The 26,631-nt window shown below is 59.5% G+C and overlaps 2 protein-coding genes across 6 annotated transcripts; one reads left to right on the top strand and one right to left on the bottom strand.

The window, feature by feature from the left end:
- Positions 1-30: 30 nt before the first annotated feature.
- Positions 31-6,131, top strand: TMEM198 (transmembrane protein 198). 3 transcript variants are annotated; one of them, XM_057551692.1, is made up of 6 exons: positions 31-168; positions 287-506; positions 820-1,024; positions 3,243-3,818; positions 4,873-5,075; positions 5,430-6,131. In XM_057551692.1, exons 3-6 carry the CDS (start codon positions 859-861, stop codon positions 5,565-5,567), a joined length of 1,083 nt encoding a protein of 360 aa, XP_057407675.1. In that variant the 5' UTR covers positions 31-168; positions 287-506; positions 820-858; the 3' UTR covers positions 5,568-6,131. The 3 variants fall into 3 exon arrangements, with proteins under 3 accessions (XP_057407675.1, XP_057407674.1, XP_057407676.1); XM_057551691.1 differs by having other exon boundaries at positions 103-506; XM_057551693.1 differs by lacking the exons at positions 31-168; positions 287-506 and having other exon boundaries at positions 517-1,024.
- Positions 6,132-6,505: 374 nt separating this feature from the next.
- Positions 6,506-26,115, bottom strand: OBSL1 (obscurin like cytoskeletal adaptor 1). Of its 3 annotated transcripts, XM_007187997.2 has the most exons (21): positions 24,812-26,115; positions 22,982-23,251; positions 22,646-22,897; positions 22,178-22,480; positions 21,710-22,006; positions 20,164-20,436; positions 18,799-19,071; positions 17,885-18,157; positions 14,780-15,052; positions 13,723-13,998; positions 13,362-13,649; positions 12,898-13,173; positions 11,998-12,267; positions 11,586-11,858; positions 10,308-10,574; positions 9,338-9,450; positions 8,641-8,797; positions 8,306-8,467; positions 7,893-7,997; positions 7,317-7,586; positions 6,506-6,589 (listed from the first exon to the last, which is right to left on the bottom strand). In XM_007187997.2, exons 1-21 carry the CDS (start codon positions 25,821-25,823, stop codon positions 6,582-6,584), a joined length of 5,691 nt encoding a protein of 1,896 aa, XP_007188059.2. In that variant the 5' UTR covers positions 25,824-26,115; the 3' UTR covers positions 6,506-6,581. The 3 variants fall into 3 exon arrangements, with proteins under 3 accessions (XP_007188059.2, XP_057407666.1, XP_028023726.2); XM_057551683.1 differs by lacking the exon at positions 13,723-13,998 and having other exon boundaries at positions 24,812-25,970; XM_028167925.2 differs by lacking the exons at positions 6,506-6,589; positions 7,317-7,586; positions 7,893-7,997; ... (8 more) ...; positions 13,723-13,998; positions 14,780-15,052 and adding an exon at positions 17,186-17,479.
- Between the last annotated feature and the right edge of the window lie 516 nt (positions 26,116-26,631).

The following is a 26,631-nucleotide window of genomic DNA, read 5'->3' on the forward strand; positions in this document are numbered from 1 at the left end:
GGAGAAGGGGGAGGTTAAAGGGGAAGGACCCCCGGAAGTGCCCCCTCCTCAGTGCGGGAGAGGCAGACGTCGGGGGCGGAGTCCCCTACCTCCCTCCGGCGTGGTTGGTGCGTCCTGTGTGACGTCAGAAGCAGCCCGCCCCTGCCTGGATGGTGCGCCCTGAGTGACGTAAGGAGCAGAGGCCGGAGCTGTCCATCAGCACCAAAGGCCGCGGGCGGGCTCAGGGCATGGGGCCGCGGCTCTGGGGCAGCCCGAGCCCCTACTCCTGCTCCTTTCCCTTCCCCAGGCCCAGCCTAAGTGCCCGGACGTCGCGGGACTGGAGTGCCAGCCGGTGTTGGAGGCGGAGCGGCGTCGCCGCCGCGCAGGGACCGGTCCCTCCGGCCCAACAGCCCTCTTCCCCTCACCGCGGACTTTTACCGGACACCAATCAGGTGGAGCCTCTGGCGCCCGGCAACCCCGGCCGGAGAGCCTCCTTCGCTCAGAAGCTCAGGTCGCCTCCAGCCCAGGTAGATCTTGGACAATCCCAGATTTAGCCGCCCACAGACCGGTCTCCTGGCTGCCTCCTCACCGGCAGCACACTGCCCTCATCTCCCTCCAACCCAGTCCCCCTTTTAACTTCTTCATCCCAGCTCCCTCTAGCCAGGCACTTTTCCCCTCCTTTGTCTTTTGTCCCTTACTTCAGGGATGCTTCCAGAGCTGTGTGATGTGGGCACCACTCCTTTGTCCACTGTGTCCTTCCCTAGTTCTCCACTCCTATTCTCACCCTCATCCTGGTGGAGACCCAGGACTCCTCCTTGACCCCAACTTCCTCTCTGTCAGGCTGACGTGGGAGGGTGACTCCCTACTGTTCCCAGCACTATGCCGGGCACTGCGGCGACACTTCGGTTCCAGCTGCTGCCCCCCGAGCCAGATGATGCCTTCTGGGGTGCACCCTGCGAACAGCCCCTGGAGCGCAGGTACCAGGCACTGCCAGCCCTCGTCTGCATCATGTGCTGTCTGTTTGGAGTCGTCTACTGCTTCTTCGGTGAGACCCCATCTCATTCCTCACTCGGGCCCCCCACTGTTTCCTCAAGTTATTTTCCTGAGGCACCCCAAACCTTCTTTAGAACTTTACCACTACCATGAACTAGCTTTTGTTTCTCTTTTTTTCATCCCACACGTTTGTAGATAATTTAGACTCTAGATCCTAGAGAACACAGGGTTTTGAATTAGGCATGCTTGAATTTGAACCTGGTTCTGCACTTTACTAATTATGATGCCTTGGGCACATTAACCTTTCTAAGCCTCAGTTTTCTCATCTGAACAGTGGGAACAAAGATATTTGTCTCACACGGGGGGCGGGGGCGCTGTGAGAATTAGTAAGTACTCAGTAAATAATAGCTTTTGTGGTGAAGATGTGTTTAGGTCACTGTGCTAGGTAGGCACTGAAAACATTTAGGAGGGTGAGTTAACGTGGTCCCTTACCACAGGGCATATTGTCTGATGAAGAAGAGACTTCTGGAACATTCACATCTGTGATACATATTAGAGGAAGCTAAATGATACATATTAGAGTCACACACATGGAGATGTGTGTACAAGTCAGCCTCCAGTAATTGGGGCTGCTGTGGATAGTTGTCCAGGATGCACAAGGGAGTTCAGTTGGAAAGGCAAGTGGGGGCTGAAATCCAGCCCATGCTCTACTTGCCAAACTCTAGACCTTGGCACAAGGCTGCTTTGCCTAGAGGAAGGCACAACTATTTCTAATTTGCACCAAGGTGCCAGATGGTCTAGTGGAGTAAGTGCCCAGTGACTCTACAGCAAGAGGTACTGAACTTCAGGTAAAGGAGAGCTTTATGGGCTGGGCATCCAAGGAACGCCTCCAGGCAGAGCATTATAGGTGGCTGGGTGAAGTGAAAAGGAGGCTTGGAGGTCTGAGTTCCAGGTTGAGCAGAAGTGGGGCAGGACTTGTGCTCGGCAGCCTTTACATCTCCCCCTAGAATGGCTGGATAGTAGGCAGGGATGGGAGCCAGATGGTCCCTCCACTTCCACCCCCAGACTCTGGACCAAACAACTGCAGAGTGGGCAGGGGGAAGAGCCCCTCTAAGGCTTCAGGACACATTCTGGGTCTCCAAGGAGTCTGTGTGACCTCGCCCCCTCCACTATTTCTACCCACTCCCTCTACAGTTGCTCAGTGCAGCCTGCCATTCCCTCTCCTGGGCTTCCCTGACACCCTACCCTTCTTGGGGGCTCCCACTCTCGGGCTCTTGGACTCTTTGAGCCCTTGTGCATGCCCTACTCCTCTTTCTGACCCCAGAACATCCTGGACTCCAATGCTTCCCCTCATTCTTAGAACGGACTCTCCTCTTTATGACCTTTCTCTTTGGCTCTCCCTGACCCTTTGACCCCCATCTCTGACTTCCATCTTCTCAGCTTTTCAGGATCTACAAGTCCCTCACACTTCCAGGTACCCTTAATGGGCCTAATGGCCCTATAACCTCCACTTTTCTGAAACACCACAGCCACTATTTCCCCTGATAATCCTCTCTGACCCCCTATGACTCCTTGTAAGCCCCAGTGACCCCTAACTACCCCCCAGCTATCTCATTACCTTCCATCCCTCTGACTCCCTCTATTACTCCTAACATAGGGGAATCCCTATGACCCCATCATCTGTTTGCCGCCACCATGATTTCAATGATTCCATTTCTCTGGCTTCAGTATTACCCTCGCTCAGAAACCATTTCATACTCTCAATGATTCCACATCCGTCAGTTCCCCTGACCTGAAAAGACCTCATCTTTCTGAACCCGTGTGACCTCACCTCTCGAGTTCTTTCTGACTTCCAAATGCCTCATCGCCCTGAACAATCCCTCTCGAAAGAGCCCAGTGACTCTACTGCTGATCCACTTGTGACCCCAGGGGCCTCTCTGTCTGACCTCTATGATCCCAAAGACCGCAGTGACCCTATTACTGAGTCGCCCTTGACTCCAGTGATCCATCGCTGTCTCAGAAATCCAGCACTCATCTCAATGACTGCCGCTCTGTTTTCCCAGTGACTCCCGATGACCTATTTCTCTGATCGTCCTTGACCCCAGTGGTCCCTTCACTGCCGCCCTCAGGACCCCAATGACCCCCAATTCTCTGATCTTAGTGGCCTGCCTCTGGTTCCCCTGGGATTCCTTGTCCTTGACCCCTCTGACCTCCTACCTCCAGCCCAGTGACCTCGTTTTGGGCTCTCACTAGCCGCTGTTCCCTTCCAGGTTATCGCTGCTTCAAGGCAGTACTCTTCCTCACTGGGTTGCTGTTTGGCTCGGTGGTCATCTTCCTGCTGTGCTACCGAGAGCGGGTGCTGGAGACGCAGCTGAGTGCCGGGGCGAGCGCAGGCATCGCGCTGGGCATCGGGCTGCTCTGCGGGCTGGTGGCCATGCTGGTGCGCAGCGTGGGCCTCTTCCTGGTAGGGCTGCTGCTCGGCCTACTGCTCGCCGCTGCCGCCCTACTGGGCTCCGCGCCCTACTACCAGCCAGGCTCTGTTTGGGGCCCCCTGGGGCTGCTGCTGGGGGGCGGCCTGCTCTGCGCCCTGCTCACGCTGCGCTGGCCCCGCCCGCTCACCACCCTGGCCACGGCCGTGACGGGTGCCGCGCTCATCGCCACGGCTGCCGACTACTTTGCCGAGCTGCTGCTGCTGGGGCGCTACGCGGTGGAGCGTCTGCGGGCCGCCCCCGTGCCCCCCCTCTGCTGGCGGAGCTGGGCCCTGCTGGCACTTTGGCCCCTGCTCAGCCTGATGGGCGTTCTGGTGCAGTGGCGGGTGACCGCCGAGCGGGACTCCCACACGGAAGGTGAGGAGGCACAGGCCAGGGTGGGCGTGAGAGAAATGGGTGCTTGAGGGGGGGGTGGGTCTGAGCGACGGTGGATGGGGGAAGGAGCTGTACACACCAGCAGCGGAAGGCCTCAGCTGAGTTAGAGAGCTGACCGGCTCCGGGTCTGGGAGCTTCAGTGCCCGGACGGGCACTTCAGTGCCACCATTCCTGCCACAACAACAGATGGAGCAGTGGCTCTGTGCCAGCCCATTCCAGGCACTGGGGATGCAACAGAGACAAAACAGAAAGGGCCCCTGCCCTGAGGGGGTTGCATTCAGGGTGGGGGAGACAGACACTAGACATGCAAATTAACAAGATAATTCCCATTGTGTGGAGTGATATGAAAGAGACGTGCAGAGTGATGTGAAATACAGACAGGGTGGCCAAGGAAGGTCACTTGGAAGAGGTGACATTTAAGCAGAGACCTGAAGGATAAGGGGCCAGCCATGCAAAGAGCTCGAGAAGAGGGAATAGCAAGGGCGAAGGGAATGAGCTTGGCCTGTTGAGTAAGTCGGGCGGGAGTGGTGGGTGAGGGATGCCGATTGTGTGGGCACCGTGGGCCATGATGAGGACTCTGGATTTCATTAGATGGGTGGTGAGATGCCACTGGAGGTTTAAAGGAGGGAGGATATAGTCTAATTTAGCATTTGGGATGCTCATTCTGGCTGCTGAGTGTAGAAAGCATCAGGGAAGGCAGGCATAGAAGGGGAACCAGTGAGGAGGCAGCTTAGTTGTCCAGTCGAGAGATGATGATGGCTGGTCTAGGTGAGTCACCTATGGCTCCAGACTGGGAGAGGGGTAGCAGCTGGGAAGCAGGCACCTAGAGTCTAGGAAGCTTCCATAAAGACCTTTGGAAGAAAAGAACTGTGCGAAGTCCCATCTGGGAGGTGGGACACCAGGAAAGTAAAGGAGGAGAGGTTTCGGATGAGGGGAATCTGGGAGCCTGGAGCCCTCAGGTTAGAAGGGATGGGGAGGCTTGGGCGAAATGAGGCACGTGGGCCTCTGAGACCCTGCTCTGCCCACCCCTTCACAGTGGTCATCAGCCGGCAGCGCCGTCGTGTGCAGCTGATGAGGATTCGGCAGCAGGAAGAGCGCAAGGAGAAGCGGCGCAAGAAGAGACCCCCAAGGCCTCCCCCTAGAGGCCCCCGGGCTCCTCCAAGGCCTGGGCCCCCTGACCCTGCTTATCGGCGCAGGCCAGTGCCCATCAAACGCTTCAACGGAGACATCCTCTCCCCGGTGAGCACCCCGAGTGGGGAGAAGGGAGTGTTGTAGACTCTGTCCAAGCAGGACTGGGCCTTCCCCAGGGGCTGGTCACTGTCTAGAAGGCCTAGCGCTTGTCCACCCATCGTAACCCCTGTACTGGGAGCCTGATGGGTGGGGGAGAGGTGTCCTGAGAGCGAGTTTTAATGAGGTGTAGTGCGGGGTAGTGTCTCAGTGCTGTGGACTCTGGGTGTGGTGAGGTCCTAGGCCGACAGCAGACCATGATGCGTCTCAGGCTTGTGACAGTGCAGGCTGAGGATGTCTGCCTGGGTGGCTTTCAGGGCAGGGCTCTGCAGTGGCACTCTCACACCTGTGTTTACTCTCCCACAGAGCTACATCCAGAGCTTCCGGGACCGGCAGACAGGGAGCTCGCTGAGCTCCTTCATGGCCTCGCCCACAGACGCGGACTATGAGTACGGGTCCCGGGGACCACTGACGGCCTGCTCTGGGCCCCCCATGCGGGTATAGCAGTCTCTCTGCTCCTGCCCGCCTACACTCATCGGTCACCAGCTCTGCCAGCTTGGGGAGGCCCGTTGGGCCATGACTCAGCCCACCTGGCCCTGTGGCCTTTGGCTGTCTCTCTCCCCACCCTGGAGAGGGATGGCCTGGCCGCCAGAAGGAAGGACCTATCTCAGGCTCGGCCTGGCCTGAGGGGAGAGCCTCCGCCCAAGCTCCCAAAGGGCTCCTGAGGGACGCGAGTGTGAGCCCCGCTGGGGTGTGCTCAGGGTTGTGAGTGTGTCGCCTGTGTGTGCGTGCGTGGAGGGGTGGGCTTGGAGAGGACACTGGGACCCCTGCCTTAGATTTCTGATTGGTAGGGCTTCTCCGAGGGTGGCCCTGCTTCCTCTCCCACTGCTGGGGTCCCATGGGCTACTCTCCTGCATGTCTAAGCGGAGGAGGTCTACCTTCCTCCCCTATCGCCTCCACCTCTCAGCCGGACTCATCTAAGACTTCTTGTCCTTGTCCATGGGGCAAACTGCAGCAGCCCTCACCCTGGTCCCCTGTCCTCTGCAAGCCACCAGCCTGAGGGCAGTGGCAGGGAATGGGGGTGGGCGGGTGCTGCTCTGGGCTGGGTTAGGGAAGGGGGCTGGGGGAGGGGCTTAAATGCACGGTGCATGTCTGGTGTCGGTCATGTCACCCTGGACACCTCATGCTTCTGTCTCCCCCCCACCCCACCCTGTTTGACATCTTTTATAAACGTGCCAAACTGTGAGGCTTCTGCTAGGAGTGGTGGTCTTTGGTGGCTAGCACTTCCATGGGCCAAGATGGAAGCACTGCAGCCCTTGGTCCCCCGTGTCACTCACTACACAGGGGCTCCAGGCAAGTTCTGCCCTCCCACGTCACACAGAGAGCCAGGAAAGGGGCTGTACCACTTTTATTGTCTCCCAACACCTCTGGTTCCCCTCCCTCCCCACCCCTTCCCAGGGTAAGGGCATGCGCCTTCCAAGCTGTCCGAGGGCACCCGCCTGGCCTGGTTCGGTCCTCCTAGCTACCTGCAGAGGAATGACTGCGAGTGGGGCTGGGGAGACAGTGGGCACCACACTCCTCTCCCCTGGCAGAGCCTGGGCACCCACACAGGAAGAGCTGGGCCCTCACCCTCTGAACCACCCTTTCTAGGCCTCTGTCAGGGCTGTCTGTGGGGGCAGGAAAGTGAGGGTGGCCAGTCAGAGGTGGGGAAGGTAGGCACCTGAAGGGAACACAGGAGTTCAGGTGGAGAGGGGGGCACCTCCTAAGTGGAAGAGGAAAGAAATGGGACTAGCAGAAGCCCTCTGCCCAGGCGGAGTGCAGCTTGCTGAGATGGGCAGAAGCCAGCTGGGCAGAGAGCAGGAGAGGGTGAGGGACAGGCGGGGGGCACAGACCAGGGGCCGGTAGGTGGGAAGGAGAGGAACTTGGGTACAAATGGAGCATTCAGGAGAGACGAACATGGTCCAGAGGCAGGAGGGAGTAAGGAGAAGCTCGGACAGGAAGGGGTGTAGAAAGGGTGGAAACAGCTGCCCTGAACCGAGTGGTTCCTGTTGAGAACACGGGACTCCCTCCTCTCCTCAGCCCTGGCTGTGATCTCCCGCCTCCCCATTCCCCACCTCCAACACATCTCAGAACCAGCTCCCCGTCCCAAGTCTTGGAAAACCTGCAGGAGGTGTGTCTCAGCCCACCAGCTCCTAGGAGACCCCTGGCCAGCCGGCGTGCCTTTCTGACCTCTGCCCCGTCGGCTTTACTCACCCTCTACCAGCAGCCGTGTGTGGGCGCTGTCCTGGCCGGCCTGGCAGCAGTAACTGCCCTGGTCCTCAGGTCGCACGTCATAGATGACCAGGCTGTGGGTGTGGCCATGACTGCGCAGCTCGTACTTGTCTCCCGGGCACAGCGCGACCCCCTCCCGCAACCAGCACACTTGGCCCCCCGAGCGGGACACAGTCACCTCCAGCACCGCCCGGCGGCCAACCAGAACTGTCTTCTCGCGAGGGGGGCGGCGGCATATCTGGAGAGGCAATGCTGGGGGTGGAGGACGAGGGCTTAGGTTAATAGGGACACGCAGGGCCCCAGGACGAGAGACGCATGTTCCCTCCCGCTGTGGCCTCCACTCCTGGTCTTAGACCTCTATGCCACCACCCCGTTTCTCTCTACCCTCAACCCAAAGTCTCCTGCTCCCCAGGAAATACACTGCTCTCTGTGATCCGCCCCCGGAGAGCCCCGGGAGGAAGGGGTGGGGAAGGTAGGGTTCCTCAGACCAGCCGCCAGCTTGCCAGTTCCAGGGAAAGACAGTATTCACTCCAGGTCGTCCATGCCCCAGTTGCTTACCCTCCACCTCTAGCTGAGCCACGGACTGGGCGGGTCCCGCCTGGAAGCGGACCTCACCAGAGTCCTCCGCGCGCAGCTCGCTCAGCACCAGAATGTGTTTCTTCCCTGGGGGTGAAGGGGGCGCTAGCGAGGCCGGAGCCGCCTCTGGGGAGGGTTCGGGGATGAGGGTGGGGCCAGAGTAGGTCCCCGGGTCGGTTCGGACGCGGTAAGTGTGCGCTGGGCGGGGCGGAATTGAGATGCCGAGGGGTAAGAGGGGAGGTCCAGGACCGAGGGCTCAGAGCTGGGGGCCAGGGAGAGATCGAGAGACTTCTCCCTGGGCCGTGGGGGGGGGGGGCCCATGTGACCTGGAGGTGGGACTTATCCTGGTAGGGCGGGGCAGCGAGGGGCCAGAGCGGGTAGAAAGTCGGTCAGACCTTCCTGTCGGATGCGGACGCGGCCTCCGGGTCTCAGCGGGCGGCCTCCGAGCTCCCAGCTCCCGGTGGTCTCGACCTCCGACACGGTGCACTCGAACGTGGCTCCGTCGCCTTCGCGGGCGCTCACCGACCGAAGCTCCGAGAGGACAGACACCTTGCGCTCTGGGGCGGAGCCGGGGCCGTGAGGTGGGCGGAGCGGAGCGGAGGGGGCGGTACCATGCCCCGCCCACGCCCCGCCCCCCCGTGGATGCCCCTGAGCAGGACCCCGGGGCAAGTCCGGTCCGCAGCCGCCGCACCCACAGCTGTGCCCCGCCCGGGCAGCGCTCGGTACCCACCGCGCACCACCAGGTGGACGGGCCCGGCTCGGGCCATCCCCACCACGCAGCTGTAGGTCCCGGACTCCAAGGGACCGCAGCGTCGCAGCTGGAGAAGGCGGCGGGTGCCTAGGGCCTGGAGTCTGAGCCGAGGGCTGGGGGTGAGCGGCTGCCCGTCCTGGGGGCGGGAGTTGCAAAGGGTCGTGGTGAAAGGTCGTCTGGGCACAGACGGCCCCTGCCCTCCTCGTAGGCGGCCGCGCCCTCCGTTTATGCCAAGCGGTTTCGAGGCACGTTTATGCTGTGGAGCAGGGCGGTCCCGCGCCTTTCGGGACCTCGCCAGGAGTCTCATTGGGAAGTTGTCACCCTTTGGGGACCTTAGGGCTGAGAAGGGAGCCACGGGCGCGGGAAGCATAGAGTCATGTACTGCTCATACCAGCCATGCGTGTGGATTCTGGAATCAGGAAACCTGGATTCAAATATGGGCTCTACGTCTGCCCCTGGGCAATACTTCACCCCACTGCGAGTCAGTCTCCTTATAGATAACATGGAGATAATAAGACCTGCCTCATAGGGCTGCTATAAGGTTTAGAGGATTAAATGTAAAGCAAATCTTAGCACACTGCCAGGCGCATGGCTTAGTGAGTATTAGTTATTTCTGTTGGGGGTTGTTATTGCTGTTATGATGCCGAGGTGGGCTGGGCTGGGGCTGGGCTCTGACCTTCTCCCAGGTGACATCAGCCAAGGCCTGGGAAAGTTCACACTCGAAAGTAGCTGTGTCACCCTCGGTCACTTCTAGGTCCTGTGGCCCCCGCACAATGGTCACTGGGGCCTCTGGGAGTGGGAGAAGGCAGACACATTGGGCACAAGGGGTCACTGGTGGGCACATTTAGACAAGGTGATCAACAGAGGCCACCAGTGAGTGGGGGGCATGCTGGGACAAAGTGGTCCAAAGGGGATGCTGGTCAGTGGGGAACACAGCGGTATCAGAGGGGTCAACAGGGTAGGAATGGCCCGCTGGGGGTCGGTCACATTTAAGGTGGTCAGCGGGGGACATGCTGGGGCTAGAGGGGCATAGGGGAAACTGGAGCAGACATGCCAGTGGAATTACCCATAGGCAAGCGTGGTCAGTGGGGGCCACACTGGCTGGAATGGACAGGAGACACTGGCCAGTGGGGGACACCATGGGTTCACAGGAGCAATGGGGGGGACCCTAGAGCAGATGTGGTCAGTGGGGAACACACCAGGGCTGCAAGCAAAAATGGGGGACACTGAGGCAGAGTTGCCAGTGGAGCCACCCTTTGGCATAGTCAGTGGATTGTTGGGACTTGGGTGGTGAGAGGGGCACACTCAGACAGGCAGAGGGGGCTGCAGCAGGCAGGCGTGGTCAGTGGGCTCACACTCAGAGTGGCCAGCAGGGCCGTGGTTAGGCAGACAGACACCACACCGGCACAAGCACCTCACAGCAGCACAGTCAGTGGTCCATTGGGACGGGGGGTTGGTGGAGACACACTCAGGCGGGGCAGTCACCGGGGCCATATATGGCCAAAGGGTCAGGGGAGTCAAACTCTGGCAGGGAGGTCAGTGAGGGCCACACTGGGACAGGGTCAGTGGGGGCCACACGGGTAGTGGGATCAGTAGAATCACACCCAGAGCAGTCAGCAGGCAGGCAGCGGTTCCAGAGGCCGCACCTCTCACAGTGAGTCTGGCTGCACAGCGCAGGGCATCCGCAGTGAAGGAGATGCAGCCCGAGTCGGCCAGGCCCAGGCCACTGAGTACCAGGCAGTGAGCGTGGCCCTCTGCGTGAATTTGGCACGTGGGCCCCGGCTGCAGCCGGACTCCACCCCGGGCCCACTCCCCGGTCACATCCTCCTGGGACAGCTCCAGCTGGAAGGTGGCGCTGCCCCCCTCGATGACGGTCACGTCCTCCAGAGGCCGCAGCACCCTTAGCTGCCTTGCTAGTGGGAGGAGATGGGGGAAGAGGGAGGACGAGGGCTCCAAATCTGGGTGGGGCTTTCGGCCCCCCTCCCCACCCCCCCCTCCCCCGCCACACACACACCTTGGCTCTGCCTGCACCACCCCTAACACCCAACCTCGTAAGGCCCTATAGAACAAAGTTCAGAACCAGGGTGCAGGAAGAAGGGAGCAGAGCCATTCAGACTTGGGTGGAGAGAGGGGCTTACTAGGGTTAGGAGAGGAGATACATGAAGGGGGTGATGTGTGGTTAGCGGGGTGAGGAGTTTGGGTGAGGGGTGCTGTGACACTGGAGGAAGCACAGAATTTGAAGTCAGACACACCAGGACTGGACCCTGCCACATAGTTTGTGTGCTGTGTAACCTTTGGCAAATTGCTTGACCTCTCTGGGCCTCAGTTTCCCCAGCTATACAAGGTTAATAGCATTGAGACATGGGTTTATTGTGATTAAATGAATGAAGTAAATTAGAAGAGAATACACATCACCAACAACCATTTACCAAGCTCTCTGTGGGTATTTCTCATATTATCCCAATCAATGTTCCCAAAGACCCTTTTTAAAGAAAACTTGGCTCAGAGAAGTTAAGTAATTTGCATGAGGTCACACAGTTAATAAAGGGCATCTTGGGGGTGTGGGTGCTATTTGCCAACCATCCCTGCTTCTCAGCTGGGCCCATGTATCCTGGGGCAGGTGACTGAAGGATAAACACAGCAAGTCTTTCTGGAGTATAATATTTACGTTTATAGCAAAGCCAACTTGGACATACGAAATGGAATGCAAAATCCACATGGACTTCTAAGGTAAATAGAAAACATTAGAAAAAGAAGAGTTTTGCTTTGGGCAGGCTGCTTCAGGTCACACTCCTGGGGGTCAGCCAGGGCTGACTTGCCTTGTGGCGAGGGGCACTTTGGTGGGGGTCTGAGGGGCCCTGGGCCAGCCAGGAGAGACTGTGCCACAGGGCGGGCGATGTGTTAGGAGAGGACGGGGCACTCACGCTTCACGCTGAGCCTGGCCAGGGTGCGATCGTGGTGGCTCTCGCAGCCGTAGGTGCCCTGGTCGGCCAGTACGACGCCGTGGATGAAGAGGCGGTAGACGTGGCCATCCTGGGCCGTGGACAGGCGGGAGTCGGGTGGTAGGGGTGCCCCACCTCGCACCCAGCGCACGGCCCCTGCCGCACCCACTCGGCCTGTCTCTACTTCGAGGCACACGTCCTGGCCTTCCTCTGCCCGCACGTCCTGCAGCCGCCGCAGGAACAGCAGCTCCGTCTCTGGGGAGAAAGAGAGAGGGGGCCATGGAGCCTGGTGGGCTGACCCCTTGCTCCCTCTCAGGGATCTGTCCCCTGTTATGGCTGGGGCTGGGAGAATAGGTTCAGGAACAAGACCATTGTGTCTCCATCAGGACCAAACCTCGAACATGGAGCCGGGCGCTTGTGGACGTGCCCCCTGCTTGGGCAGTCACGGTCCCCGCGTCCTCGAGCTGGCAGCCTCGCACGGTCAACATGCGGCTTGACCCATTCTGGGCCACCTCTAGCTGGGGCCCTGGGGTGACAATGGCCCCATTGTGCAGCCAAGTGACGTCGGCGTCTGGTGGGGAGACTTCACACCGGAACGTGGCATCATCACCCTCGTGCACAGTGAGTGGTGTCAGCTCCGAGCCCAGCTTCACCGGCGGTGGTTCTGGGGGGTGGGGTCAGGCAGTGAGGTGAGCTGGGTCTTTCCTTCCGCCTCCCTCCTCCTCATCCCCTCTTCATCTCCTCATCTCCAATAACAGGCCCTCATCCTCCAGTTATTGAACAGAACCTTCCTGAGGACCTACTGTGTGTCAGCCATGAGGTGTTTCAAAGGACAAGATGTCAACGCCCTGCTACTCCTAGCCACCTCCGCCCAGTGCTGGCCTGGCACCCCCCTCTCTGACTCCCTAATAATAGTAGGTCATTTACTATGGACCCAATTTATCTCATTTAACTGTCACAACAGCCCTATAGGACAAGCACTATCCCTCCGCTTTGGAGCTGGGGCTCAGAGAGTTTAAGCAAGTTGCCAGTGTCACACAACTACTGGGAAGCAGAATCCAGATTGGAACCTGGTGTGGGCAGTGCTGACTCCAGAGCCCTGCTTTTAACCACTGGTCTGTGCCCCTCCTATTATTTGAGGGTTCCTGGAAAAGGGAGCCCTGAGCCCTCATCCCAGGAATAGTCACGCATGCATTGGTTGGAGCCAGAGGCAGCGAGGTGGGGTCGGGGCGCGGGGGCCCAGAGTGGTTCGGGCGTGTGGCCCTTGGGGGGCCAGTGAGGGGTGCACTGTTACCTTCCACGCTGACGAGGAAGATGCGGCTGTCCTGGGGCGTGTCGCACAGGTACTCCCCGGCGTCCCTGCTCCGGGCCCCCTGCACCCGCAGCACCTGCCTCGCCCCGTCCTGCTCCAGCTGCACCCGCCCCTGGCTCGCCAGGCGCTCCCCGTCCTTGTACCAGCGCACAGGGCCCCCCGGCCGGGAGAGGTGCACCGCCAGCTCCAGGTCCCCACCTGGGGTGCTGCGAACCCTCGTCTGGGCTGCCTCGGGGTCCACCACCCGCACTGGGGGCTCTGTGGGCTCAGAGCCAGGGGTCACCGGGAGGGAGTGGCCCGTGGGCTGTGAGGAGGGCAGTGGGAGGCAAGACGGGGAAAGGGACCGAGAGCGGTGGGGCAGGGGGTGGGCCAGGTGTGCTAGAGAAGGGGGAGACTCATGGGTTTCGGGGTGCGACTCTCAGGCTTCCTGCCCGGGCTATACTCACCAGCCACTTGGACGGTGAAGCTGAGGCTGGGGGCCCCCGGGGCTGCCCCTGACTGGCAGGTGTAGAGGCCTGCGTGGACCGGGTCTGCAGCCCGGATGCAGAGGACACGGCGGGGGCCCTCGGCTCGGAGCTCCAGGCCCTCACCCTCCTGCACCGGCCTCCCGTTGTGGTTCCAGAAGACGAGGGCACCAGCCCGAGACAGTTCACAGCTCAGCACCAGCGGCTCCCCGGGGGCCACGCAGAGCGGGCTGGGGGCTGCCTCTGGGGCCAGGAACTGGACTGGGGGCTCTGGACAGAGAGGAGAGGTATCAGCTCAGTGATGCCCCCACCTCCCGCACCTTGGCTGGCCGGGAGCACCCACCAGCCAGGCTGACGTTGAAGGTGACGGCTTCATCACGGGTCTCACACACATACTCCCCGGCGTCCTCAGGCTGGGCGTGGGGCAGGGTCAGGGTGCGAGTGGGCCCCTTGGCACCCAGCTGCAGGGCATCTGATGCTTCCACCTCCAGCCCATCCTTGTACCAGCGCACCTGGGACCCAGCCGGGGCCACCTCGCAGCGCAGCTCCACGCGCCCTGGAGCCCCGAACTGCAGGTCCAGGGAGCGGGCCGCCGGATGCACAATCCTCTCTGGAGTGGCTGGTGGGTGGACAGAGAGAGCGGAGAGTGGGCTCGGCCAGCAGGCCTCTACCTGCCTCACCACTAGATTCTCAGCCCTTTGCAGTGCAGCTCTTGGGAACGGTGCCACCTACAATCCGTGGGCACTCACTGCGTGCCAGGTGTTGTACTAAGCACACTGCAGCTCTTTTCTCAGCTACTCCTGACACTCCCTATTGTTGGCTTCACTTTATAGATGAGGACCTGAAGCCTCTGTATCGAGAACTGACTTGCCCTAGGTCACATGGGAAAAAAAGAGGTAGACCCACACTCACAGCCACATCTATCTGACCCCAATGCACATCCCTCCCTACCCCACCCGCACTTCCTAACCCCTTTGCCTGCTCTGCCTCCGATCACCACCTGAAAAACCATCTATTTTCCTTATTTGCTGTCTGTCCACTCTCACGAGAAGGCAAGCTCCATAAAGACAGGTTTTCTCTCCTCGGTTCACTACTGTATCCCTCAGCATCCAGAATGGTGCTGAGCACATCAGTATTTGTTGAATAAGTGAATGAATGAGTGCTCCTGAGTGCTGGGCTCTCTCCACCAGGTCTCTGGTCATTGTCCTGATATGATTTGGGCAAGTCAGGGCTCTCTAATGGCTGAGAATGAGGAGGCTTGGGGAGGGGGAAGGCTGGACAAGGGGAAAGCCACGTGCAGCAGTCAGGGACCCTGAAGGTGCAAGAACTGGGAGGGTTGGGTGTCTGTCCCTCAGCCTCCTGCCTCTTTTCCTCCCCAGGGTGTCCCACAGACTGCCCACCTGTGACGGTGACAGTGAAGAAGGCTGAGTCGTCTCCAGCGTCGCACACGAACTCGCCCCCGTCCTCGGGCTGGGCAGCAGGTAGCACCAGGCGGCGGCGGGGCCCATCACTCTCCAGCACCAGGGCCTCGCTCTCCTCCACCTCCAGCCCATCCTTGTACCAGCGCACGGGGGCGTCCTCCCGAGACAGCTCACACATCAGCACCACACACTCCAAGCTCACGGCGACCAAGGTCACCTCGTCCCGGGGGTATATGATGCGCACCGGGGGTTCTGCAGAGTGGGGACAACCACAGCCTGTCACAAACTCACCGTCAGCCTCCCTGGAGCCATCTGGCAGCATGAAGTCCCGGTCACCCACAATCATAAGAATAATAAGGATAATAATAGGTCCAAAATCTGTTCTCTGAAATCCCTGGGGCCAGAAGTGCTACAGAATCCACAATGCTTCCGGTTCCAGAAATGGTGCGTTTATCATATATCACCTACCGCCCTCAGCCCCCAGTGTGGTCCCCCCCATAATCAATCACATTAACATTTCTGCAGTGTAACATATAGATAGATTCACCCTAAGCAGGCTAATTAAAAAGTACAAATAGCTTCACAGAGTTAAGTTCAGGTTTTACTGAAATGACTTTTAATACCAAACTTACAAAAAGCCTTTTGATTTTGAGGTTTTTTTTTTTTTTGATTTTAGAATTGTGGATAAGGGATGGTGGATTTGTAATAGCAAGTACTTATATACAGCTTGCTAGAGTTCCAGGAACAGTCATAAGCACTTTACACCCTCCTAGCAATCCTAAGGAGTAGGCATTATTTTATACCCATTTCCCAGATGAGGAAACTGAGGCATGGTGTGATTAAGCAACTTCCTTATGGTCACAGCTGGCTATACCTACTCGAGGGCAGGAGGAAGAACTACCATCTGATAAATGGAGGGTCAGACTCTGCAAGCAGTGGTAAGGACTCCAAGCCAAGGCTTGCTGGAAACTCAGTAATGAATTTTGCATCTGTGCATGAGTTGTCAACACCTAAGATTTCCCCAGGGATATTAAATGCTGTGTCTAGGAGTTCATCTGCAGCTGCTCTGGAGTGGTCAGTCTTTCACAGAAAGGAGCCATGTCCATATTGGTGGTGACCAGTGCACTGAGCCCGGGCCTGCCCATGCTTTCACGTACCTTGGAGGTCTCCCAGAATCAAGTCTCCAGGACACTTTCGTGTTCCTATAGCATTTGGCCCCCTTGTGGCTGGCCTGGGGAACTGCCAGCTTCCTGGTCTAGGTCTTTGCAGAGGTGTGTACGGGCAGATGTGCCCACCAGTGCACACTCAGCCCTTGCCTCCGCCTCCTCCCTAACTGGGCTTATTCTAAGAGTCTACAAGATGCAGGCTGGTTCTCTGAGGCCCAGCAGCACCAGTAGATTGCAGAGTGAGGCTGCCTGAGTGGTGTGGGAGGTGATGGAGGCAGTGGAGTGAGAATGGGGTGCAGCCATGGGGCTGGGGTACCTGCACAGCTGGGGCCCTCAGCTTGGCATCAGACTTGATTCTCCTGGTCCACACAAGGTGTGTTGTGTGAGCTTCTTATGAAGAATCTGGTGTTTTGCGGGGAGGCCAGTTATGAGCTGGAATGTGTGTGTCTGCGGCCATTATGTCTGGCCAGGGGTTGGGGCAGGAGAGGTTGAAGGGATTCACTACGGGACAGAATATGTGCAGAAAGGCCTCTTAGGCTTTGTGACTTGTGTGCTTCAGGCTGCACTACTTGGGGTGCAGGGAGTCGGGGGGCCCTAAGCAGCTCAAGCCTAGGCTGAAGCATTGTTCCTAGGTCAGGGCAGGGTAACCAGATGATGCCAGCATCAGGATGGTCGCTCCAGTGCAGCCAGTGGGTTCTTCTGTGCCACCCAGAGCTGCCTAGGTCCCACACTCCCCATCCCCCCCGCACACACACTGGGATTGGCGCTGTGGGCTGCAGTCCCAAAGTTTCTGGCACTGAACCGTCACTTCCATAGTCATCCTGTGCTTTCCCGATTTGAACATTCTCTCCCCACCTTCAGCCCAAACCCTGACCCCCACTTAGCTAACTCAGCCACTGCTCCAAACGGCCATTTTGAAGGCACTTCCTGCCTGCCAACCAGGTCAGCAGCCCCCAGCTTCGGACACCCACTGCACCCTATCACGACACCCGGCAACCCTCACTCTGAGACCCTCTAATATGTCCGGCTCTCCTGCCAGTCTGGGCACTCCCGGAGGGACGTGCGCGTGTGTGTCTGTGAGCTGCTCAGTGTCCGGAGCCCACCCCGGGGCTGGCTCCTGCAGGTGGCATGGCGACCGACTTTCCCCGAGGCCCTCCCTGACCTCCAGCTCTGCTCTCTTGAGCCCTCATCCCTCACAGCACTTGTCACGAGGTGTCACTGTACATTTATTTGCGTGTTTATTGGTTAAACACAGGGGTCGCAAACTCAAATGCCCACGGGGGCCAGGTAAGGTAAGGTCAGTGGCTGAAGTGGTCTGGGGGGAGCAAAAAGGAACAGCGGGCAGGGTGGGACAGAGGAATGTGGGCCCCGTGTTACAGGGGCAGCTGCTACTCAGCGCCAGCTGTTCGTCGCCAAGGGGGGAAGCGGGACCAGAGGCGCCGGGTCTTCGGCTTTTTCAAGAGGACGCATAGCTCCGGGTTGTTATTTGAACTGTCCTGACTTTGGTAAGACTCTGCAGGCCAAACAAAACATATCTGTGGGCTGTATGGGGCCCTAGGGACTGCCCGTTTGCGACCCCTGGTTAACGGCTGCCTCCCCAGCTCTCTGGCAGCTGGGAGCAGGGACCACGTCTGCAATACGCACCAGTGACCTGCAGCACCTGGCCCAGTGCCTGACACATAGAAAGTGCTCAGTAAATGAGACGGTGGAGGATAGCTATTCCTGGCCTTGGGCGCCGGGGAAGAGCCTGCTTATCGAACACGGACCCTGGGGTCTTCCGGGCAGGGCCCCCCGGTCCATGCACCTGCAGCCCCCCCTCCCCCCTCCCCCACATGCTAGCTAGGGGCTATGTGGCCAGCTCCCCCAAGGGCTCAGGACTGTCCTCTGGTGACCGCGGGCAGCTGGGGTGGGCCCACACCTGTGACAGTGACGGTGAAAGAGGCAGACTCGTCATCGATTTCACACAAGTACTCGCCCGAGTCCTCCAGCTGGACGGCGGGCAGCACCAGGCGGCGGACGGTGTCCTCCTTCTGCAGGAGCAGCGCGGGGCTCTCCACCACCTCTTCGCCATCCTTGGTCCAGTGCACCTCGGCCCAGGGCCGGCATAGCTCGCAGGTCAGCACCACGCGCTCCAGGCGCACGGCTGCCACGTACACCTTGCCGCTGGGGTACACGATCCACGAGGAGACATCTGGAGGACAGGGACAGCTGTGGCCGGGTGTCAGGGGCTGGGGCCGAGGTGCCTGGCTGCCCCACCTGAGCCACGCCTGTTCCCTACTCCTGGGAGGTGGGCTGTGTGTTGAAGAAGAGGGTCTTCCCTCGGACCATGGCTCACAGCTGCTCGGACAGTCACTCACGGCTGGGGCACGGTGGCACAGCGGGGACTGTGGTGTCAGCCTCGGCTGTAGAAACTCCCTACAGTCTCTGGGTTGGGACAGGGACAATACGAAGGGTAGGACTGGGGAGAGGAGGGCTGGGTGCCCAGATGGAGCTGGGGTCTCCTGCAGGCCTCAGACCTTCTGACCCCTCTAGTGCCTGGGCCCACCCACCCTAGACCCTGCCCTGTGGTAGCACTGCCACCCCTAAAGCTCCCCTTGGAGGATCTTCAGAACAGAGAAGGGAGGCTTTCCTTTGACTGGTGTAGCTGTGACTGGTGTGTTTATGACAATGCATTTTCTGCAGGTGACTGAACCTCAGGGTGCAGAGCATGGGTTGGGGAGAAAGCTAGGGGAAGGGAAGCAGGGGCTGGGAACAGTGGCCCAGGAGTGTAGCAGCTGCCCAGGCAGGGGCAGGGCACACCGTCCCCCTCCTGTGGACTGCCTGGAGCCCCACCTGTGATGGTCACGGTGAAGTAGGCGCGCTCGTCCCCAGCGACGCACTGGAACTCGCCCCCATCTGGAGGCTGGGCAGCAGGCAGCACCAGGCGGTGATGGGGCCCCTCGTTCTCCAGCACCACGAAGTCGCTCTCTTCCACCTCCTGCCCGTCCTTGTACCAGTGCACGGGGGCGTCCTCCCGGTCCACCTCACAGGTCAGCATGACGCACTCGGAGGTTATGGCGTGCACAAACACGTGCTCCCGGGGATCCAGGATGTGCACGGGGGGGTCTGGGGGGAGCAGAGATGGGGTCACACAGACACCCCAAAACAGGAGACATGAGTGCACACTGGCTGCTTGGCTGGGGTGGGGTGCTCTGGGGCAATGACACGGACTACTGAGGGCGTGGCAGGTGCGGTGTGACAGATCACATGGCACTGGAGTGCTTTGTGAGTTCCCAGAGGATCAGAGGGGGTTGGCTGGGGACACAGAGGGCTTCGTCTAGGCTGAGAGGAGGTCACTGTCGCAGGTCACATCAGGGCCGTGCTTGCTGCTGCTTTTTCAAGGAAGCCCCCGGAGGGCTGATCGCAGGACGGGGAAGAGGTGGGAACAATTTAGTGGTGATACCGTGGGGCAGCGCTCCCTACAGGTAGTGAGTTCCCCGTCACTGGGTACATTCAGGCAGGGGCCAGAGGACCTTCTGGCAATGGGGCCACTCAAAGTGAGAAGATGGAGCTGGATCAGTGGTTCCTGAGTTGTTCTTCCAGAGTGGATCTCCAGGCTCTGTCCTGGATATTCTGGCTCTGGAGGCCTGGGGGAGTCTATGCACTTATGGCTTCCAGGGTGGTTCTGAAGCAGCCAGACATGTACTGGCTTCTGAGAGCCTCTGGACCACTGCACCTAAAACTCCCTTTTGACCCTGGCCGCCTGGGGCAGTGGGATAAGCAGTCCTGGGTGTGAACCCACCTAGGGTATTTGTTGCTGTGTGATCATGAGCGAGTTGCATAACCTCTCTAAACCTCAGTTGCTTCATCTGTGAATGGAGATATACTGCCCCTCACGTAGTTGTGAACACTGAATGCAAGTGTACATTTGAAGTATCCAGCACAGGAACTGGCTAGTAGGTGCCTAACAAATGTTAGCTCCCACCTCCCTTCCCTTAATTGAATTGAGGTCCCCCCACTTTCCCGCCAGCAAAGGGTACATGGGGGCCAAGTGTGCTGGAGGGTGGTGCATGGGCAGTGTGATCTGCAAACATGTCCCCTTGCCCCCTAGGGCCCCTCGGAAGGGACCCCCAAGCAGGCAGACCAGGGGGGCAGGGTTCACACAGCCCCCAGGGTCAGCCTCAGCTGGGGGGTGCCCAGGCCATCACGGTCCCTGACCTTGGACGGAGACGCTGAAGAAGGCTGAGACCCCTTCCGTTCTGCACTCAAACTCGCCACTGTCCTGGACCTGGGCCTCAGGCATGATCAGGCGGTGTTTGCGCCCATCCATCTTCACCACCAGCGACTTGCTCTCCTCCACCTTCTGCCCGTCCTTGTACCAGCTCGCTGGGAAGTCCACCCGGGAGAGCTCACAGGTCAGCACCACCCGCTCCGAGGTCGTGAAGGTCAATGACACCTTGTCCTGGGGGCTCAGGATGTGCACCGGGCTCTCTGCTTGGGAAGAGGTGTGGTCACGTGCGGCACCCTAGTTGTGCTCTGCTACCCCAATATAACACCCCACTCCAGGGTATGTGCTCAGGGTAGGGGGGTGGGCACATCAGGCCGGATGATTGCCATCGATGCATTTGTTGGTTTAAAAAATTAGTTTTGGGCTGGGACTTCCCTGGTGGTCCAATGGTTAAGACTCCATGCTCCCAATGCAGGGGGCACAGGTTCAGTCCCTGGTCGGGGAACTAAAATCCCGCATGCCGCATGGCGCGGCCAAAAAAAAAAAAAAAGTAGTTTTAGGCTTACACACCAACTCTTAAGAGCAGTGGTTTTGGTGTGCATAAGAATTCCCAGGGAGCCTGCTGAAAATGCAGATTCTTAGGCCCCTCCCCCCAAGCGTGCAGGGGCCCGGGAATCTGCATTATAAACCAGCCTCCAGATGACTCTGATGTTGGTGAACCTGGGTTGCATTTTAGAAATGCTGCTCTGGTTGCTGGTTATTTCTTACTTTGTCCTCCTCCTGGGATGCTGGCAGCTAACCACCTCAAGGCCCTGCACTTGGGTACTGAGGAATCCCTTGATTGGCCATACAAACTCCAGCAATGGTACAGTGGCAAATGCCAGCATGTTCCCTGCACTTTCAGACCCCTACCAAGATCTGTCGTCCTCAGGGAGGCCTCATTCCCTCTCCTTCCCTCTTTCCCCAGGTGGCAGAGTGTGATTCTGAAGCCAGACCGCCTGGGTTCATAATCCAGCACCAGCACTCATTAGCTTTGTGACTTTGGGCAAGTCACTGAACCTCTCTGTGCCTCAGTTTCCCCATTTGTAAAATGGGATGACAAAAGAACACATCCTGTAGGGCTGTTGAGAGGACTGTGCTAATTAATATATATAAAGCGATTTAGGATTGTGCCTGGCACACAGAAAGTTGCTCCGATAGCATTAGCCATTACATGATAGGGCAGGAAGCAGTCAGGGACTAGGAGCCAAGGTCTGTGTCTCTGAGATGACAAACATGACAGAATTCTGCAAACCACAAAGTGCCCCAGAGAATTTGGATATGATGCTGGTGAAGATAACTAGGGGTCCCCTATACGTTGTGCATGAGTTGAAACTGAACTCCTGGATCCCTGAGCCCTCCATCTGAGCTCACCGTGGATGCTCCTTACCCTCTTGGCCCAGATGTGAGAAGCAGCAATAGCATCGGCCTCATTTTGCTAATGGGACTTCTGTGTCTTGACCCTATCTGCCCACCCTGGTCCCCACCTGCACGAACCTTGGATGGTGAGGGCAGCCGAGTCCTGCACACCTGGGCAGCTGAAGCCAACCAGGGCCCCGCTGTCCTGGTGCTTGACAGCTTGCAGGATGAGTCTGTGCTGCAGGCCCTTCTGCTCCACCCGGTACCGCAGGGCCCCAGGCTCCACCTGGCCCTCTGGCTCATTACTCTTGAGCTCTTCCCCATTAAGGAACCAGGTGCCCTGGATGATGGTGGAGAGATCGAGGGAGAAGACGGCATCTTCCCCGTCATACACCTGCACGTCGTCCAGACCGGCCACCAGGCGTGCTGTGGGCACTGAGATGGGACAGAGTTCGTCCATCAGAACCAGGGGCGTGGCAGAGGGCAGAGACTGGCAGGTAGAAGGCATATAACAGGGACTGAGGGCCAGGGAAGGGAGGAAGGTGATGGGGAGGGTGTGACTTGGGGTACAGCGGTTGACAGCCTGGGCTGGCAGGACCGACTCACCGAGGTGAGCAGACCCATGGAACACGACATGGGAGCTGCGGCCGTGTTCGCTGACGGTGCAGACGCGGAAGCGGTAGTCGCCCTCGGAGGGCACACAGTCTCCCGGCACCTCCACGGCCCCAGCTTTCTCAATGCTGAAGCACTGGATCCAGTCTTCTGAGCCTACCTCCTGCCGTTCCAGCCGGTAGATGAAGGGGGTCTCGGGAGCTGGCTCGGGAGGCTTCCAGGTCAGCAGGACCGTGTTCCTGTGGCCCTTGAACATTTCTGCCAACACTGGGGGTCCCGGGGGATTGTGCTTGACGCCTGAGACAAAGGCAGGGTTTGCGTCCGAGCTCTGCTCCAGCCTCCCACAGCCCTCTGACCTGAAGTCCACTTTGCCAACCCAGACTGTGGCATCTGATTACCCTCCAGACCTGACCCTCCTGTCCAGCCCTTGAGGAGGCTGCCTAGGGGTTTGCAGGCCCTCACATTTGACTCTGAGCAGAGTGGTGGTACGGGAGTTGCCCAGGCTGAAGGTGACCTCGCCAGCATCTTCTCGGGTGACCCCTGGAAGGACCAGGGCATGCATGTGGCCGGAGCTGCTCTGGCAGGTGGCTGGCAGGTCCTCCCCATCTCGACTCCAGCGCCCTTCCACCCCAGCCTCGCGGGTCTCCACCAGCAGCACCGCGTTCTCTCCCTCAAAAACATCGAGCTTCCGGGGCAGCCGCTTCAGGATGGGCCCTGAGACACGGATGGGAGTCCGTCAGCCCGGGGTCTGGGCATCTGCCTGCCTCGGTCTCGGCCTCCTCCCACTGGCCAGCCGACCTTTGACTGTCACGTTGGCCACGGTGCGCACCCGGCCGCGCATCTCGCACAGGTAAACTCCGTCGTCATCTGCCTTCAGCCTGTGGATGATGAGGCGCCGGACCGTGCCCTCCTCGATCTGCTCGTACTTGCGGCAGGGCAGCAGCCGCTGGTCCTCGCGGAACCAGGCCGTGGGAATGCGGGAGTTGGGGACTTTACACTCCAGCACCACAATCCCATGCTCCCGGCCCTCCACGTCCTGCAGGGGCCTCGTGAAGCGGAGGCGAGGCTCTGTGAAGAAGGGAGAGACCAGAGAAGGCTCTGGAGAGGGCCCGACCAGGAGGAAGACTCTCCTCCCATCATCTACTGCCTAAACCCACATTAGCTCCGGCCATTTGCTCTTCTCCCAGAGCCAGCAGGCATTGTGGAATCAGAGAAACCCCCAGAAGGGAAGTCAGGCGACTCATATTCTCATCTGACCCTGACACTCGCTAGCCACATCACCTTGACCAAGGCCGTTTTCATGATCCTGGGTCTCAGTTTCTTTACTCGTAAAGTGGAGAAAGGGATGCAAGGGCTTGGACCACATCAGTGATTTTCAAATTGTTCCCTGGGGCCCTTCACAGGCACCACACACAATTCTGCAAAGGTTTGAGTTGAATTTCATTTTGAAAGTACTTGAACCACTTTCAAAACTGCATTTTACAGAAAGAAAGTACGATGATGGAAACAGCCAGTGGGTTCACTTGGGCTGCTGGGGAAGCACGTCTGTCTTGTCATGCGGCTCTGGGAAGGAAGCTCTGCCATCATGTTGGGCTTTTCTCTCCTCAGGGGGTTAGAGTTCAGCCCTGCCCGGCCAGTCTGTACACATCAAACTGTACCCAAGAGGCCACCACTGTGGCACAGGTGCCACATGCTTGACTGCGTGCCAGGCAGGGCTCAGGAGATTTGCCAACTTTTTTTTCCTCTGAGGGAAAAAGTTGGGTAATAACTAGTGAAGGTATAATGTCATGAGTTGTGATGAACTCCTATTATGGAGAGCTTTAACTTCCAGTGTGAGTTTGGGGTGTTTTCCCTCCCTGAATTTTCTATTTATGAGCAATGCAAGCATTTATTAAATACTGTTGGGGACTCAACTTTGATATATACATTTCCTCTCCTTCACCTTCTTCTTCTTGCAAACCTGAGAGCAGTCTAATGAAAGAATGGTCAAAAATTGCGGGGCGTTTTTTCTCTCCCTCAAGTTTTCTCCCTTTGGTGAGAATCAGGAGTTTCTCAATGTGACACCTGCAGCTAGGCCTTCCCCATAGGGCTCACAGACTAGACCCAGTTATGTATGGTTAAAATGTGTATATTCAATTAAATAGACCCCTTGTTCTCACTGATTGACTTTATAAGTACATGTTATAAATTTGGATTTAGAAGTTCACACCCACAGAATGATCCTTTTATCTGTCTTATATATTGGGGCCCCAGATGGGATTTCCATCTGGGGACAGGTTGGTGAAATAACAAAGAGGTTGAAAAACAATGAACTACAGGAGTTGTAGGTCCCTCTGGGTCTGTACATGAATCATTCCTTAAAGCCCTTTATCTAAGAGTGGTTTTCCAACATCTGCCTCAGAATCATTTGGGGAGCTTGCTAAGAAGTTCCTGGAGTAGGTACCCTGCAGACCTACTAAATCCGAATCCCTGGGGTATGGGAGGTGGGCGGGAAATGGCATTTTAATACTCAGCCTCCCTTACCCCCCACCGTCTTCCGGGCACTGAGTGGGGCTGGAGTTAGGAGAGTCTGGGAGGGCGCTGGAGGCCCCTCCCCAGGGCCCCGGCCGCCCGGGGGCGCCGCGGTACCTTTGACATGCAGCTGCACGGCACTGAGCGTCTGGCCCGCCGAGTTGCGCGCGGCACACACGTAGAGCCCGCGATCCTTGGCCTGGCAGTAGAGCACCTTGAGCACGAAGCCGCCGTCGCGGTCGCGGTACATGAGGCGGCGGCGGTCAGGGAGCAGCGGGTGGCCCTCCCAGAGCCATTCGATCTCGGGCTCGGGCTTGCCCATCACGTAGCAGCGGAACTTGGCGTGCTTGCCCTCGTTCACCCAGAAGGTCTTGGGCGCGCACTTGAGCGGCTCCACCACGGGGTTGGGGGCCTCGTCCGGGTCCTCGGGCGGGCTCTCGGGGGGCTGTTGCACCTGCAGCAGCGCGCCGGCCCGCGCGTGGCCGTGCGCGTTGCGGGCGTGGCACACGTAGACGCCGGAGTCGGGCAGCCGCGCCGCCAGGATGCGCAGCGCCAGGCTCGCGCCCGGGCGGCCCTCGGCGCGGCCAGGTTCGAGGGAGAAGTGGCTACTGTCCCACACTTCGTCCAGCGCCATCCCGTCCTTCTCCCAGTACAGCGTTGGCGCGGGGAGGCCCCCCACCTGGCACTCCAGCACCACCTCCGCCCCCCGCAGCACCCACTGGGACCGGGGCCCCGTCAGGAACACCGGGGCGCCCTCCCCGGTCCCGGGCGGCGGCCGCGGGCGTTCGGCAGGCTGGGGCTCGCGCTCGGGGGCCGGCGGCTCCAGCACGGTGACGGCGGCCGCCGCGTAGGCCTCCCCGGCCGCATTGCGGGCGCGGCACACGTAGACCCCCGCGTCGGTGGGCAGCGCGCCGCTCAGCAGCAGGCCGTGCTCGGCGCCGTCCGCCGGGAAGCTCAGGCGCTCCGAGGCCGCCAGCTGCTGCCCGCCCTTCTCCCACACGACAATGGGCGGAGGCTCCCCCAGCACCACGCACTTGAGCTCGGCCTCGGCGCCACTTACCACCCGCACGGGCCGCGGGAAGCGCAGGAAGCACGGGGGGCTCCCCTGGTCCCCCGAGCCCGCCTTCATCGCGGCGGCGCGGGGGAAGGCCGGGAGCGGCGGCGGGAGCCCGGGAGGCGGGGCGCGTCTGGGGACCGGGCGCCGGGACCCGCGGGGCTTTCCCCTGGCCGCCCGCTCCCGGTTCGCCTCCTTACCCTCGGCCCGGAGCTGCGGCTCTGGCGGCGGCGATTCCCGGGTCGGGGCCCAGGGTTCAGGGGGCAGTCCTTCCTGTTTGCCTCCCCAGCGAGGGGCCCCGCAGCCTCCCCTGCCTGCGGCCTGGCTTCCTGCTCCGGAGAGCCAGCCTTCCCAGCCCCCTCCCACAGCCAGGGCCTCTTTCCCCTCCTCCCTCCCACCTCCAGCCGCCAGGTCCCCAGCCGCCCGCCAGGCTTGGGCCTGAGTGGCAGAGGCGCCTGCAGCTGCCGATCCCCAAAATATTCTCTGATGACACAGCTGGAGGACGAGAGCCCAGACTGGCTCCTCCAGGCCAAGTTTAGAGCAGGCGGGACCACCTGCCCCCGGCCCTAGCCCCAGTTCCAGCCCCCACCCCAGCCCTTCCCCCCAGGACCGGCCCAGCAGCTGCGTGGTTGAAAGGGGCCCCAGAGGCGCTGAGGGGCTGGCGCGCTCTGTCTCCCTAACAAGGAACGCTTTTAGGAGCTGGCAGACCCCAGCTTCCAGGCTCCTGTCCCACCTGGTGTCACCTCTGCGCTGGGTGCTGGGTTGTGACTCACTGTGTGTGTGTGTGTGTGTGTGTGTATGTGTGTGTAGCGGTGAGGGATTGTACGTGTGGGTCAGGTCACTTGGGGTGAAAGCCCTCGCCAGCCCCTCCCCCACATTCCTG

This window comes from Balaenoptera acutorostrata, chromosome 8 (assembly GCF_949987535.1).
Source record: "Balaenoptera acutorostrata chromosome 8, mBalAcu1.1, whole genome shotgun sequence".
Classification (NCBI taxonomy): Eukaryota; Metazoa; Chordata; class Mammalia; order Artiodactyla; family Balaenopteridae; genus Balaenoptera; species Balaenoptera acutorostrata.

Bases quoted from the DNA above. Each gene is read 5' to 3' on its own strand.
- TMEM198 (XM_057551692.1), top strand. From the start codon at position 859: ATGCCGGGCACTGCGGCGACACTTCGGTTCCAGCTGCTGCCCCCCGAG. The intron at 1,025-3,242 runs GTGAGACCCCAT...GTTCCCTTCCAG, and splicing joins AGTCGTCTACTGCTTCTTCG to GTTATCGCTGCTTCAAGGCA. The intron at 3,819-4,872 runs GTGAGGAGGCAC...ACCCCTTCACAG, and splicing joins GCGGGACTCCCACACGGAAG to TGGTCATCAGCCGGCAGCGC.
- OBSL1 (XM_007187997.2), bottom strand. From the start codon at position 25,823: ATGAAGGCGGGCTCGGGGGACCAGGGGAGCCCCCCGTGCTTCCTGCGC. The intron at 20,437-21,709 runs GTTCGTGCAGGT...CTTCCCAAGCAG, and splicing joins GGCTGCCCTCACCATCCAAG to AGAGCCCGGTGCACATCCTG. The intron at 12,268-12,897 runs GTAACAGTGCAC...CCCACCCCCCAG, and splicing joins CTTCCTCGTCAGCGTGGAAG to AACCACCGCCGGTGAAGCTG.